Below are 16,609 nucleotides of genomic sequence, written 5' to 3'. Positions count from 1 at the left end.
GAGCTGCAACTGCAGAGACGGCTGTTTAGCCTTAATTCTCTGCACCACTGATTTTATTGCACTTCTGTAACTGCAGAGAAGCTCTGCTGAGATTATTTTTTCCCCTGCACCAATGCTGCAGCAGTGACACCCTGCCTGAACAGTCTTCCAACAACAGATATAAACTCTGTCATTGGTCCTCTAACACCTCTAAATCCTCAATTTGCCTCAGCCAATATTTCCTCAGAGAAGCCCAGCTGATTCTCGGTTGCAGACTTCAACCTAGTTTCCAAGCAGCACGACTCTGTCTGTTCTTCCTACTTTCTGTCTTAGTTGCATAGGACTCATTTTTACTAAACTTTCCTTTTTATTTTATTAAACTTCCCTTCTCTTTCTCTTCATAATTTTTTAATTTCACTTGCACTCATTCTCCGCAGCTCGGACTCCCACAGGGGTAGCCCCAAGCTCCCACTGCCACAGCAGTGAAGCTCTTTAAAAGCTCACATGTACACTTTTCAAAAAATTTTACCATTATCACACTCCGCCGCAATAATACAGCCGTAAAGGCGTAGCGGGAACTCGTATTGCTTCCATACTGACTACAATTACACCTCTACAGCAGCTCCACTTAATTACATTGCATTGTAGCATCAATTTATTCTCCATCACCACACTCCCCGCAACAATACAGCCATAAAGGCTTAGCGGGAACTCGTATTGCTTACATACTGACCACCATCATACCTTTACAGCAGCTCCACTTAATTACATTGCATTGTAGTATCAATTTATTTTCCATCACCACACTCCCCGCTATAATACAGCTGTAAAGGCTTAGCGGGAACATGTATTGCTTTCACACATATAATGCACCAGACTCTGAATACCTATGCACCCCTGCAGCCACAGAGTCGCTCTACTGTGTCTGATTCCTATCTGCTACACAGCTGTTAATCAGCTCTCCAAAGCGCACTTCCCTTTAGAAACTGACTTTCACCGCACCTCTGCAGCCGCAGAGACGCTCAGCCGAGCATCACTCCCCTCTACATCACTGCCGCAGCAGTGACGCTTAGCGAGCGCATATACACTTCCACTTAGCAATCCACTACTGATACACTCTCCAGCACTGCCAAAGCAGTTAAACGTCTCTGCGAAGGCGTATTTACCTTCCAGATACTGACTTCTATTGCACCTCTGCAGCAGCAGAGACGCTCAGCCGAGCATCATTTACATCCCCTGCACCACTGCTGCAGCAGTGACGCTCTGCTGGAGCTCATGCACACTTCCATTACACTTATACCACTTCTGTCACTCCCAGCACTGCTAAAGCAGTTAAAACGCTGCTGCAGAAGCGTATTCTTCCCCTTAGGACTGACTACCACCGCACCTCTGCAGTCGCAGAGACGCTCAGCCGAGCATCACTCCCCTCCACATCACTGCCGCAGCAGTGACGCTCAGCGAGCGCATATACACTTTCATTTAGCAACCCAATACTGATACACTCTCCAGCACTGCTAAAGCAGTTAAACGTCCCTGCGGAGGCGTATTTCCCTTACAAATACTGACTTCCATTGCACCTCTGCAGCAGCAGAGACGCTCAGCCGAGCATCATTTACATCCCCTGCACCACTGCTGCAGCAGTGACGCTCTGCTGGAGCTCATGCACACTTCCATTACACTTATACCACTTCTGTCACTCCCAGCACTGCTAAAGCAGTTAAAACGCTGCTGCAGAAGCGTATTCTTCCCCTTAGTACTGACTACCATCGCACCTCTGCAGTCGCAGAGACGCTCAGCCGAGCTTCATCCCCCCTGCACCACTGCTGCAGCAGTGTCGCTCCACCGGAGCTCACGCACACTACCATTTATCCATACCACTACTGACACACTCCCCATTGGACTGCCAAAGCGGTTAATCAGTTAACCGCTTCTCATCTGCAGCTACAGCTCCGCAGAACCTTACAGCTTTATTTTCCATCACTACTATACTAAACCTTTACGAAACTCACCACATATGTTTTAAACCTTTACACTTACCCCACTCACTCTCCCGCTGGTCCTTACAATTAACAGAACCCGGGAGCACACATAGTCATACATAAGCACTTTCAGTTAATTTTTACACCCACACCAGTCTCTGTTGCTCCTCCAAGCTATTTCTGTATCACTTTTCAGCAGCCGGATATGGCATTAATCTCCTGTGCCTTTTGGGGGGTTCTTCAAATACGCGGCTGCTGTCCCGAGCGGAGCATTTTGGGGAGTTGTCGAGATCTACCTGAGCTCGAGGCTCCCCTCTCTTCCTCCAAACGGGAGGGAGCCCAGGGCTCAAGAACCTTCGAGCTCAGGGCTCTCTCCCGGGACAGCATGCCAAACTTGCTTATAATCAATCATCAGCTAAGTGTGAACTCTTGAAGTGAAGTTTATTCATAAACTAATTTCGAGAGGAGCACGTGATTATGATTGAACACGGCTGGTCCTGCATTAGCATGCTTGATCCACCAATCAGGCCATTCCTAACCACTATAAAGAGCCAGGGTTTTCTCACTACAGTCATCTTCGATTTGAAGAATCCCCCCTTCCACCCCTACCTTTTCACCTTTCCCTCCATAGGGCAGCACGGTGGCTCAGTGACTAGCACTGTCGCCTCACAGCAAGAACGTCACCGGTTCTAGTTCCTTAACAGGCCGGTGGTCGTTTCTGTGTGTAGTTTGCATGTTCTTCCCGTGCTTGCGTGGGTTTTCCCCGGGTTCTCCGGTTTCCTCCCACATTCCAAAAACATGTACAACAAGTTAATCGTTAAATCTAAATTTCAATACAGGTAATCTAATAATGCAGCATATCTTTTAATAGCCTTCAATCTTAATCTTTAGCTATTGTAAAAAGGGGAGTTGTCGAGATCTACCTGAGCTCGAGGCTCCCCTCTCTTCCTCCAAACGGGAGGGAGCCCAGGGCTCAAGAACCTTCGAGCTCAGGGCTCTCTCCCGGGACAGCATGCCAAACTTGCTTATAATCAATCATCAGCTAAGTGTGAACTCTTGAAATTCTGTATGATTTATGAGCTCTTTTCTCATGGGGACTGAAAAATGCACACATAGGAGACACACAGCGACATGATAGGGTAGGAAACAAAGAAGTGAGAGAGAATGGGAGAGACTCATAAGCTGCTCTCATACATCACAGAGAACAATCAAAACACAAGAAAGAACCTGCCTCTCAGTTATTAGCTACATAAAACACGGTGCCATTAATTTTATGTGCTGCATGTGCAATGATAATGAATATACAGAGGCCTCAAATAGAATTTGAACATTTATGCGACTCATTTATGCAAGATTTAAGTGTATTAAATGTGACATGTATTAAAGCAGAATGATGCATGTGGTATTAATTCATATAAACACACCTCTTCCAAACAAATCATTCATTCATTTTTCTTCAGCTTAGTCTCTTTTTCAGAGATTGCCGCAGCGGAATGAACTGCCAACTATTCCAACATACGTTTTACGCAGCGGATGCCCTCCCAGCCACAACCCAGTATTGGGAAACACCAGGGCCTTAGCAACCGGGGGATATGTCCCACTTGCTTTTAAAGACAGACCATTTAGAAACAGGCGATTAATAAATGAATGTAACTTTTGGATCTCATACAGCTGCCCACCCACTTTTAAAATATCTGCTTTGCCCCTGGGAAACACCCAAACACAGTCATTCACTCATACACTACAGCCAATTTAGTTTATTTAATATATTTATACTGCTTGTCTTTGGACTGTAGGGGAAACCGGAGCACCCGGGGAAAACGCACGCTAACATGTGGAGAAAATGCAACATGCAAACTCCACACAAAAATACCAACCGGCCCAGTCGGGACTTGAACTTTCTTGCTGTGAGGCAACAGTGCTAATCACTGAGCCACCTCAAACAAATCCTGTTAACAGTTTTTATCTGCTCTGATATTAAAAACTAATGTTGTACAATAAATAGCTTTAAAAATGCCAAGATAATTCCTAGAGCCACTTTGAGTTGACGAACCATAAGAATTCTAACAATTGGTTGGTTTGACTGATTTAAATGTTTGTTTCAAATGTTGTTCAAATGTAACTCCACAGGTAATGATTTACTTGTTGTATTTATCTAAAATGAACAAAAATAAAAAGGCTATAAAATAATAAAAGAGGGATTTATTTGTAGGTAAAACACAAAACTCATTCCAAACAAAACATTCCAGAATCTAAATAATGAAAAACAAATATAAAATTCAGAAGTATTTAAACCATTGCTAAATTCTTAGCAATTATTTCAGTTGTATAATTTAAAAAGGGGCCTACTATGAATGACCATAAAAATGTAAATAAAACACGTTGATTAAAATAATACAAAAACTAGACTTACAGATTTATTTATAAATAATAAAATTTTTAAATAATAGGATTTTTATAAAATAAAAAATATATAAATAAAAAAATACATCTGTAAACTGTGTAAACAATAAACACTTATTAAAAAACTATTTCAAACTTTTTTTTTATAACAGTTTTATTTATTGTATTCTTGTATCCTATTCAGAAAAACAATGTTGCAAATTAAGTGTCAGTACTTAGGGCTATTTTAAATATAAAAGACTACTTTAATTAGACTAAGGATTCGACTCTGCAGATCATAGTCCACATGATAGTTCCTTTCAGTGTAGTCATCGTCAGTTTGGTGAATTTTGAGCAAAACATTCTAGTTTACTTTTTTTTCAGAGCCACGACTGCCAGCATTTTAGAAAAGAATCCCTTATGTCAAAGATGTAAATAGCTTTTGGAAACTAAGCAGCACACAGTCTGTTAAGGCCAAAACTGGCACAATGCTTTTCATTATGTGTCCACTTCACATTTTGTACTTTCAGGCTTGTGGAAGAGAAAAACACATTTAATGGAGTTTGATCATGGATATGGTGTGCAAACCGCATCTGACGAAGGCTGCTGAGTCATGCTGAACTCTTACTAAATGAAGGTTTGAACGAAATCACCAATAGTGCTGATTTAGTGTCTCCTCAATGAATGTGTCTGTTACACTGACCAACTGGATTTAGTAATGAGACTGTGTCATTTCCTGTTCTCCACTAAACACACAGATATGCCTGCACATTTACAGTACTGATACTGACGTTAAGAATATGGCTTGTATACGCTGTAGACTATAGGCTTATAATAGAGTAATATTTTGGACTTAAAAAGTTATGTATTTAAAGGGCTGGTCCACAGTGTATTTTCAAGGCATTGCTATGTTTATAAGATGCAAAGCAATGTGTCCTCATGCTTCATTTGTAGAAAATTACGTTGTTTTCATATATCTTATTGATTACAAACTACTCTCAGCATGAAAACAACTGTCATGTTTCCTAGTTACTCCGAAAGGCCTGCCCTCAAGAGGCTCTGATTGGTATATATATATATATATATATATATATATATATATATATATATATATATATATATATATATATATATATATGTATATATATATATGTATATATATATATGATAAGTTAAAATAGCCTTTTCTACTTTTTTATTAGCTTGAATTAACTGATATTACATAGTTTTACTTATAATTGGTTTACATAGAATTCCATTCCTCAGTGTTGGAGAAATCATTCTAATATGATTTGCTGCTGATTTAACATTAATAATAATGTGTTGCAAAAAAGCTGTGCTGCTTTACATTTTTGTAGAAACGATTACAAAAATACATGTGAAATACGCATATTTTGATGAACTCAAAACATTTATCGCAAACTTATATGCTTTGTAGCGTTATTTTTGTTTTAATTGTTATATTTGAGAAATAAATGCATCTTTGCTCCATAAAAGCATTAATAAAAAAACTTTTTCCTAACACAAATTCATAATAAGAAATTATTCAATCACAATAATGGTTATGCGGTACACATTATAAAATTAGACCCAAAAAAAAAAAAGTAAAACTGTTAATACACAAAAACATACTTACTCCCAGGGCCATTTATTTAGCCGCACCATGTTGGTGTTTACAAGGTGGGTCGTTAGCCCAATGGTCAACCCCCCACCTGGAAGACCAGGACATAAGCTACAGACAATTTTTAGCTTACCTAATTCACCTATAGCAAATGTTTTGGACTGTGGGGAAAAGCGTAGCACCGGGAAAAAACCCACGCAAACACAGCGAGAACATACAAACTCCACACAAAAATGCCAACTGACCCACCCAGGACTCAAAACAGCGACCTTCTTGCTGTGAGGCGACAGCACTTCCCACAGCGCAACTCTACACAAAAACATATAGCTGCTTTTATAACTAAGAAAACAATTTCCTGCAATATTCTCATATTTGACTTTCTCTGGCAAGTTTTTATTTTACACTATGAAAATGAATCAGAATGACACATTGAAGAGTCCTGTAATAACCACTGTTTATTATTCAAATGTTATGATTGAATTTACAGGCAAATGGGTAACAAGCAGAGGTGTGTGTGAGGTCCTTTGGGTGTGTGTTTGTCAACGCCTTGATTAAAACAGAGGGAAGGGTTGTCTTCCAAAACCATTACACTTTCTAAAACCAAAGGACCACATCAAGACTGTGCAGCAAACAACAGATCACAAATATTTGATACATTATAAATTAAAAATACTGTTTTATACATAAACGTGTACGCGTTGCACTTATGTCCACAGTGGTAGAGAGAGCAGATCTAATTTTCTTTTTTATAGTGGCACTTTCCATAGATGAAAATCTCTCAATGTGACATTTCAAGTGTCGGCTAAAGTCAGCAAACCTGGAACTGAAACGGTAACAGTAAGAAACAAACAGCGAAATGTACTAAAACCATCATTTGGCGAGATCCACATTATGTCCAAAAGTTTAGGCACTAAATAAAAAATTGTTTAACTACCAACGTGTGATTACTGCCTCAAGTAAAGCAAATCATTCCGATAAATATGAAATATTAAAGAGACATATGTGGATGTTCAGACATGTTCGGGGTGTCAAAACATTACGCATCACCATCCGCCGAAAATTAACCACAAATAAAATAAATGATAGAGCTATGATGCAACACTGAGCCATGTATACAGGCAAGCGTATTATACCACAGAACATATTATATATATATAATTATATATATATATATATATATATATATATATATATATATATATATATATATATATATATATATATATTATGCAAGAAATTTTAGCTGATTTTTTATTTTGTGAACCGGTGAGGTGGCTGGCTGAGTTAAAAAATAAAAATAAAAAATCAGCCATTCCTGAATCATTGAAGCATATTTACACAAATAACAGTTCCTCAACTCTATATTATAATAATAAAAAATAAAGAAAAAAAATAACATTCACACAAAAATATAACATTTGAAATAATTATTAGCACCAGTGTATCAGATAAAAGTCTTGCTACGCCAATGTACAAAGTTGCATAGTGTTGAGTTTTGCGTGTTTTTCGTGTTAATGCGAATCGCAGGACACCTTTAATAAAGCAGCAGCAGCAGCGTCTGAAAAATAACAACGCAAAACTGAAATGTCGCGCTCCATGCAGGGACTTTCATTCTCCGCGTTGAACTATTCATATATACATGAACTGAAATACTGTATGTACGTGACACTTTAAAAACGAGGGCCGAAAATAGAGCAAATTAAGAATCCTTCACTGTTAGCTTTGAGCGAATAGCGTTACTGATGATGATGATGATATACACTAGCTTAAGTAGCAAACTTCCTCAAACAAACGCTTTACTATCATTCAGATTGTGTTGTAAAAGTATGAGAAGAAGAACTGGAGGTGGTGCAGTCATGTGGCCTCTTACCTCTTGCTACTACGCAAACACACACACACACACACACATACATAGACAAACGCACACAAACACACACACGGCTGGTGAGCGCCATAACTTGGATTTCTCTTCACGTAGCATTTCTGCATATCACAATTAAAAGCTGCTTTTGTCTTCCGTTTGTAAAAGATGATTTCCAAGAAACGTGTAGAAATACGAACAGTAAGCTAGTAAAAGGAAACGAAAGGCAAGACTGGGAAAGGCCGTTTTGGTGGAGTGTAAGGCAGACGTAGCGCTGTGGATTGGAGGTTAGGTTAGGTTGCTGTAGGAGGTTATGGCCGCTCTAGAGACGGCGTGTTAAAGCAGCCCTCGGGCAGAGTGTTCTTGATGTCGTTCAGGTTGGCAATGTCTGCTCGAATCTCCTGGATCTGACGGTCGTAGTCGCTGATCATGTCCTCCTGACTCTTGGCGATGTCGTTCAGCTCCTTCAGCTTCCTGTCCAGCTCACTTCCCGCCATTTTGTCCTTGGCATCTTTGAGAGCGTTGTCGATCTGATTCAGCTTGCTCAGATCCACCTTATCGATGTTACCTGAAGGTGTTGTTACATTAAAGTGGAAGTTATGAAGTGTAATTACATAATAGTTTTGCACATTGTAAGAAGGGAAAAAAATACATTATTCCAGACAATAAAAGCAATCAAAATATTAAGCTAAATATGTATCACTTTACACAACTTTTCCTTTTGCTTTTGGGTTAGCGCAGTTAAAGGTTAAATAGTTATCATTTAATTTAGCTTTTTTTGTCATTTTCAATTACTTAATATACTATAAATCATCTGATACATGTACAGTACTTATACATGCAAATATATTAGTTATATGTATATCTCTCTTTTTCTATACTATACATTAGTGGTGTAACGGATCACAAGTCTCATGGTTCGGATCACACTATGTTTTTTGAGTCACGAATGTAGTGTTTAAATTAGAACTGTAAACTGTTGTGCCAGTACTTCTGTGTTAGTCAATTGTTTGTAACTGAAAACGTGTAAAAACTGAATCTCTCTTGATCAAACATAAATTTGAATGCAGTGCTTGGAAGGATTATTAAACATATGCAAATCATAAGCTTTTATCATTCATGTTGAATTGAGATCAGGATTATTTAATGTTTAATTGTGCAGCTTTACACTGAATGCATTAACGCAGGCTAAACAAACAGTGACAGAAAACACCTTTAATTAATAACAACATTAATAATGACATTTGGGTTGTGATCCGTACGGATCATGGATCAACAGTGATTCGTTACACCCCGACTATATAATAGTGAGTAAACCCCTTTTTGAATATGAATACTTGTATCCATTTCTCAGTGAATATAGTAAATGATATTTGTCACTTAAACAAAAGTTTTATTAAAGAGTCATGTCTGTTAAAATAGGATTAAAAAAATAAAATTTAGTTTATAAGAAAATTACAAATAAAACTAATAAAATAGTAATAAAACTACGAATTTCAGCGAAATGTGATTTTTTTGTGTTTCTCTTGATTTTCCCTGTCGAATCGAATCTAAATATACATGTATAGTATGAATGTATAACAAATATGTGTTTTAAAAATATTTTAAACAGCTTCATTAATGTCTGTAAACACAGAAAGCTCTTAATGATCTTACCGAGTTGGCCTAGCAGTGCATTGATTGTGTTGAGTACTTCTCTGACAGCACTTTTGGCTTTTCTGGCATTGCCCTCTGCATCTTTGGCATTGTCTGATGCCTGGGAAAAACAGCAAAATCAATTACAATTTAACTTCTGCAATGATGCATTCAAACACACTGTATACTAAACGTCAGTCGATATAACCCACCATAGATGCCATCATCATGTCAGTGTCCGCCTCTGCTTTCTTCTTTTCCAGCTCTTTCTCCGCTGCTGTGAGCTGGTCCATCATTTTGTCAACATCTTTATCCAGTTTCATGGTGTCTTCAAAAGCCTTTTCTGCGTCTGCCTTGGTCTTTGCAGAACCCTAAACAAAAATCAGTCCATAGGTTAGCATAAACAGGCACTTTCTGATAAAGAAACATACACCCCCAGACTTTATGGTTTCATGTACCTTCTGCACATCATTAGCGATTTTCTCAGCTTCCTCTGCCTTCGCTTTAGCATCTTTAGCATCAGCAGCTGCATTGCCTAAAGCCGCCTCGGCCCGTCTGGTTTTATCATTGGCTTCATTGATTGTTGCATTGATTTGTGGGATTCTCCTCATGGCATCTTCAGCAGCAGTTTTGTTGTCATTCACTCGCTTGTCGAAATCTAAAGACGAACATGTCAAAAACAAATGAAAGAAATAATTAGTTTTTCTGAATTTACTCCAGTATAGTGTTATTATTTGTTTTATTCTTTAAATAATCTGATAACACTTCTTCTAAATTTCAAATTAATGTAATTTACAATATTTTATTTGTCAAGTGACAACTGGTGAGATTTGATGTGATTGAAAATCAGGTTTATTCCCCCAAATATTGATTTCTTGACTTTTCTGAAGTCAAAACATTGGTATCATTTTGTCTAAAAATTAATCTAAACATGCCTGAAGACATATGCAAAACTAAAAATAGGAAGAGATGTCATTAGTAGTTTATATAATAAAACAAAAATTATATAAAGTTTAGACAAAATGAACTCCTTGTTTTTTTTTTTACTTGTTTTTGTAAATATCTATATCTATACATCTATAAATTATGGTTGGGTCGATAGACGATGCCTTCGTCCATTGCCGATGGCTGATAGTCATCACGATGCTGAGCTGGTAAAGTTTAGATAGGATACACGACCGGCCGGAAGTGCGATATGCACAACAATATAGCAGCATTTTTTATGACACTGTATAACAATAATTAATATTTTTACAGTACTATGATGGTTGGGTTTAGGGTTAGAGTAGGGTAGATGTTAATGTAATACAATTAATTGGAAATTTATTACACTATAAACACACATCATGTGACCACACACACACACACACACACACACACACACACACACACACACACTGTCATGCACTGCAGCGTATGTGCGCGTCTTGAGCTCCAGCAGTCAGCGGGCAGTCAGCCAGAGAGTAGTGCACATTTTACAGTTTATCAAGGATGTACCGCTGGATCGTGTCTCACTATGGTTGTTAAATGTGATATTTAATCTTATCTCTATACAAGCACTCTTCGGTCATTTAAATATATCAGGTAACGCGTCACAGTGTCAGTACACTGCTTCAATCTTACTTAGTAATTTTAGCGAAAACCTCAGATACTGTTGGTTGGTTCCTGTTGGTTGTTAGAATTAGGGTTAGGGTTAGTTTGTTGACACCATTACAATGACACAGATCAGAGTCCCGCTAAAAAAGTGATTGACAGGTGGTAATTTGTGTGTGACTTATCTTTATTTATTAGTGATTTGGTTATGGGTAATACAAAGACTATGCGGATCAGGTAGTTAAAACGGTAGCCTACAAATAATTAATTCGTTATTAATTAATTAATCGTCCATCGCAATGCTTCACATTAGACATCAAATGATGCCAAATTGGTCAACCCTTATCTATCTATCTATCTATCTATCTATCTATCTATCTATCTATCTATCTATCTATCTATCTATCTATCTATCTATCTTTCTATCTTTCTATCTATCTATCTATCTATCTATCTATCTATCTATCTATCTATCTATCTATCTATCTATCGTGATTTGTGTTATGATGGTTTGTTTCTATTTTTAGGTGTGACTAATCAATCTTTTGTCTGCAGAAAAAAAAAAGTCATTCTTTGCTAATTCTGGCACATTTTACAGAATGTTTTATTAACGTGCATTGTCGCTGTAAACAAATAAACTAAACACTCTGTAAGGCCCCTAATCTTTTTTTCTCCTTACCTCTGAGGTTGTTCAGAATATCCTGAGCCTCTTGGAAAGTAGATTTGCCTTTTTTTGCCGCCTCCTCAGCCAAAGCCTTTGCTGCGTCTGCACGCGCCAACAACTGATCAGCCGTCTGAAGAAAACCGAGACAGATAGCACAGAATATGCTGAGTTCTTGCATTGTCTTAAATGACTAACTATCATTCAGATAGCAAAATTGTGTACAAACAAGAAATGTACTGTTCATCATGGCCACAATTACATATAAGAATGACAAACCAATACTTGGTGAAACAAATATGCAATACTAGTGTTATAATCTAGTCCAAACGTAATAAAAAAGTGCTATTTATAAAATGGCAAACTTTATCAAAGATAAAAAGTAACTTCGACTCTGTTTGAGTTTCATGAGCACAATGTGTGAGTTCATGGTTCAGCTCTTTCATTAAGAGCATGACATTTAACTCAATCAGATTAGGATGAGCCTGTAGACTATGAGCAGCGTCTTGCTCGTCTCTCATCAGTATCCTTTATGTGGCTTTTGGACCTAGGACAAATTAACCATGTGAAAAGAGCAGCTAAACTAAAAAAAACATCATCTTTTCTTTTATAGGCCACCAGGAGAGCATTTTGAAAAGTAATTTCGTAGAACTGAGGGAAAACAGATTCACCAATGTACCTGTTGCTCAGTCTTTCCTTTGTCCAGCAGTTTGCGGACCTCCGTCTCTTTTCCTCGCAAGTCTTCTCTCAAGTCATTGTACTCCTTTTCAGTCTTGTCTATCAGTTTGTCCAAGTCTGAAGCCTCCTTTTTAATCTTATTGGCATCATCCTGAGGAAATGTCAAGATTATTTGATTAAACATGCCTTCAAGTTAATTGTGTAAATTTATCCAAATATTTTTTCAAAAGCTGAGAAATGAGCACCTCTAATGTTTTGGTGTTGATTGGAGGTAAGCTGGTCAGGTTAGCATAGATCTTCAGAGCTTTGTTTCCGGCCTCTTCTGCCTCAGCATGAACTTTAGCTGCCTGCTTCTCCAGATTTTTGGCCAGATCTTTCGCTTCCAAATACCTGAGTACATATGAAGGTCACATTATTTGTAAAGCATAAACATTTGCACTTTAAAAATAAAAATGTTAACTTTTATAGTAATACAAAAAATAATATTAAACTAACTGAATGCATAATAACATATGTGCTTTTATACAACTTATAGAAATTGAAATGTGTGTACTGCGTTTGAATTGACTTTCTATACTACTGCTACGAGTGCAACATATTTAATTATTTTAAAACATGCTTTATTAAAAATGTATCTTATAAAATGTGATGTCCTGATCCTACTTCCTGTTGAGTTCATCAATGTCGCTGCTTGTCTTGTTCTCTCCATCAAGTGCTTTCTTCAGCATATTATAGGCTTTAGTAGAAGTGTCATTGGCATCTTTCGCGATCTTCTCAATCTGATCTGCATCTGCTTTGTGTCTGCACAAACAGCCAGAAAAAAAACTTTCAGTAAAAGAGTGTTTGGTGTTATGACACATTATAACACTGAATGAAACAATACAACTCACTTTTCTGACAGCTTACGGGCTTCCTCTGCCAGAAGCGTCATATTGTTTGGATCTCCAGAGGTTGTAGGTATTTTAATGTCCTATGAAAACAAAATTATATTTTAATACTAAAATAATTTTAGATACATCTGAATAGATTAGCTCCGGGTGTTTGTGGGATACTGTTGTCCTCACCACTTTACTGATGGCTTCTTTGGCTTTGTCCAGCTCCTCTCTGGCTGTGTTAATCAGGTTTTCTGCATCACGAACGCGGTTTCGTGCTCTGTCTGCCTGTGCTCCTGTGTTGTCTACTGTGTTCTTGATGTTCTGCAGTCTGTTCCACTGGTTATTCAGGGTCTTGTTGATGTTGTTTAGACGGTCCAAAAGACCTTTATCCACTTCTGTATATTAACAGTAAAGACAATAGAATGATGATGTTGTAAAGTTAAACACATTTGGTCTTAAGTACAAAATAAAAAAATCTAATCATTTAGAGTCATTTAGCAATGAACTAAACAGCTCTTTATATGAATGGTCAATTGAATCATTGGTTCACTACAATTTTTTTTTACATTTTTCTAAAGAATAAACATCAAAACAGAGCAAAAACAGGTCATTGTTGCTTGCTAAAGTATAACCGAATATCAATTTATTTTCCTGAATTGACAGAATCAACATCAACAAGCACTTGATCTGTTCATAACAGAAATGTCAATGGTGTAACACTGAACAAGTTGGTATTATATAAATAATATTAGTTATATTATTATTAGTTATATTAGTTGTAATATTATTAGTTATAATGGGGGGGGGGTATCGCTTGGTGATTTACAAAAACCAAATACATTTGAATTAACTATTAGTATTAGCATATTTATCCATAATCCACAAAAAATAAAAATAGTAGTTTATAGTTACATAAAAACAACGTGCAAATAAAAATCCATCAGCCTTTCAAATTTTACCCCAATGGATTGTGACCCCCTGGGAGATTACATTCGATTTCCAACACTGTAATAGTATTAACTGGAGCAAATTGATTTTACAGCACCATGCATTAAAAATAAATAGTCAAGACTGAGAGTGAAGGAAGATCTCCGTTGTGTTGTCAATATGATTGAGTTTACATAGCCCCATTGGCATATGTGAGCTGTTTGTATATTTATAACCACCTCTGAGAACAGTGGGGCTTGCAAATAACTGCTACTAGCATATTTTGTTGGTCACGTGCAGAAAAATTTGATATGTATAATACAAACTCATATCAGGCATTTTTTCTCAATATCTTGAATTTTTTGGACATATAACTACATTCAATGGCTTCATCACACAGTGAGCTGTTGTAATCTATAACAAGAATCTATACCTTTGCTAGCCTGAGCCTCTTCCAGCAAGTCCATTATAGTTTTCTCTGCCTCCTTCAGTCTGTCCTCAAAGGCCTTGTCGCTCACTGTCGTCTCAGTGTTGTCCAGACTATCAATCAAATTCTGCAGGTCAAGCAGTTTTTGTCTCTGCTGGTTTACCTGTACAGGAATGCAACAGGTGTATTAGAAGTTGCTTCATGCTCTAAAACGAATCATTCTAGTTTCATGAGAAAATGGCTCACCTTGTCTCTGACCAGGCTGTAACAGTTAGGGCACTGCTGGCAGCCAGGTGTCGAGCGGTTGTAGAAGTAGTTTTCCTCACACATATCACAGCGAGAGCCCACAAAACCTGGCCGACAATGACAGCGGCCGTCCTCCTTACACTGAGCTGATTCTGAGCCTTCTGGGTCACAGTCACATGCTGTACAAACATTCCAAGCGTCAACGCAGGAAAACCAAATGCATATAGCACAAAGACCTATATCATGACTGTTGGATTTATTTGTAGTCTTAATACAGTGAAATCCAAAATAAATGTTTAACACCTAAAATATAATTTTTGTAATTTATGACTTTTAATGATTAATTTTGCATCTAGCACAATTGCTAGACAAGGATTTCTGTATTACAAAGTCAAATCTAAGACTTTGAGAATTGAACTTAAGGCCTACATCACGATGATGATCACATTTGTAGTCCTAATAAAGTGAATTATATGTGGAAAAACAAACAAACACCACAATCAAGACTAGACAAAACAAAATAACACATAACACACATTCTCTGGGACCTATAAACAATACTTCAGTGAATTTAAGACCTAAAGTTTGGTTGTGAAATTTGAGACTACAGTAAGCCAATGATAAGGCACCGTACGTTTGCAACCCGATGAACTGAATCCGAAGAAGTTGACCTCGCATCGCTCACAATGTTGACCGGTGACTCCAGGCTGACACTCACACTGACCGCTGACAATGTCACACTGACCATTCGTGGAACCAATAGGGTTGCAGTTGCATCTGGGGAATAAAAAAATGTGCAGGTCTGTCAGGATTACTTTGGTCAACATTGCACGACGAGAAAGGAATTAGAGAAATCATTTAAGTACCGTTCACAGCCCTTTCCACTCTGCAGATTGTAGAAACCCAGTTCACAAGCGCCACAGTCTCTGTTAATGACGTGAGGGAGACACGGACATTGACCCGTCACCTGAGAACAGGCTGTCTGTCGGTCTACTGTACCATATGGAGAACACTTGCACGCTGCAGACAGATGACAAATACATTTTAAAATAACCATTAAAAAATAATCATTTCACAATATTATTTAGAATATATATATTCTGAAATAAATGCAGCTAAAAAAACTGACCGCAAACTAACTATTTTTACCTCTATCACATAATATACTTAATGCTGAAAATCATTCCTATTCAAGTTGTTGAAAAAACTAGTTCAACCTATTTCTTTTTAAGTGATTCTACGATAAAACGAAATTGTAAAAGAAGAGCATGTATATGAAATAGAAATCTAATGCATCACTGCAAATGTCATTTTTCTCTGTTCCGACCAATTTGTTATTAATATTATACAATAAACTTGCAACTTGCATTTCACACATGCACACAAACAAAGCAATTTATAGCTGAAATGTACAGTTGAAGTCAGAATTTTTGGCCCCCCTTTGAATTTTAATATTTATTTTTAAAAAAGAATTTTTCTGGAGAAAGTCTTATTCGTTTTATTTCGGCTAGAATAAAAGCAGTTTTAAATTAAAAAAAAAAAAAAAACATTTTAGGGACTAAATTATTAGCCCCTTTAAGCTATTTTTTTTCAGATAGTCTACAGAACAAACTATCAATATACAAAAACTTGTCTAATTACCCAAACCTGCCTTTAAGATGTATAGAAGTATCTTAAAAAAATATCTAGTAAAATATTATTTACTGTCATCATGGCAAAGATAAAATAAATTAGTTATGAAAAAT

The 16,609-nt window shown here is 37.2% G+C and overlaps 1 protein-coding gene across 1 annotated transcript in view; it reads right to left on the bottom strand.

Moving 5' to 3' along the window:
* Positions 1 to 7,234: 7,234 nt before the first annotated feature.
* lamc1 (laminin, gamma 1) overlaps positions 7,235 to 16,609 on the bottom strand; it is a 98,541-nt gene continuing 89,166 nt past the window's right edge. The window contains 14 exon segments of the mRNA NM_173277.1: positions 7,235 to 8,390; positions 9,479 to 9,578; positions 9,670 to 9,828; positions 9,916 to 10,115; positions 11,730 to 11,844; positions 12,391 to 12,540; positions 12,635 to 12,779; positions 13,053 to 13,190; positions 13,280 to 13,359; positions 13,454 to 13,659; positions 14,625 to 14,781; positions 14,865 to 15,043; positions 15,499 to 15,641; positions 15,731 to 15,884. Of these exon segments, the coding sequence (NP_775384.1) occupies positions 8,134 to 8,390; positions 9,479 to 9,578; positions 9,670 to 9,828; positions 9,916 to 10,115; positions 11,730 to 11,844; positions 12,391 to 12,540; positions 12,635 to 12,779; positions 13,053 to 13,190; positions 13,280 to 13,359; positions 13,454 to 13,659; positions 14,625 to 14,781; positions 14,865 to 15,043; positions 15,499 to 15,641; positions 15,731 to 15,884 (2,183 nt within the window). The 3' untranslated portion in view covers positions 7,235 to 8,133.

This window comes from Danio rerio, chromosome 2, assembly GCF_049306965.1.
Source record: "Danio rerio strain Tuebingen ecotype United States chromosome 2, GRCz12tu, whole genome shotgun sequence".
NCBI classification, from domain to species: domain Eukaryota; kingdom Metazoa; phylum Chordata; class Actinopteri; order Cypriniformes; family Danionidae; genus Danio; species Danio rerio.
Note: the sequence above shows the minus strand (reverse complement) of the source record. Positions and strands in the feature narration are given on the sequence as shown.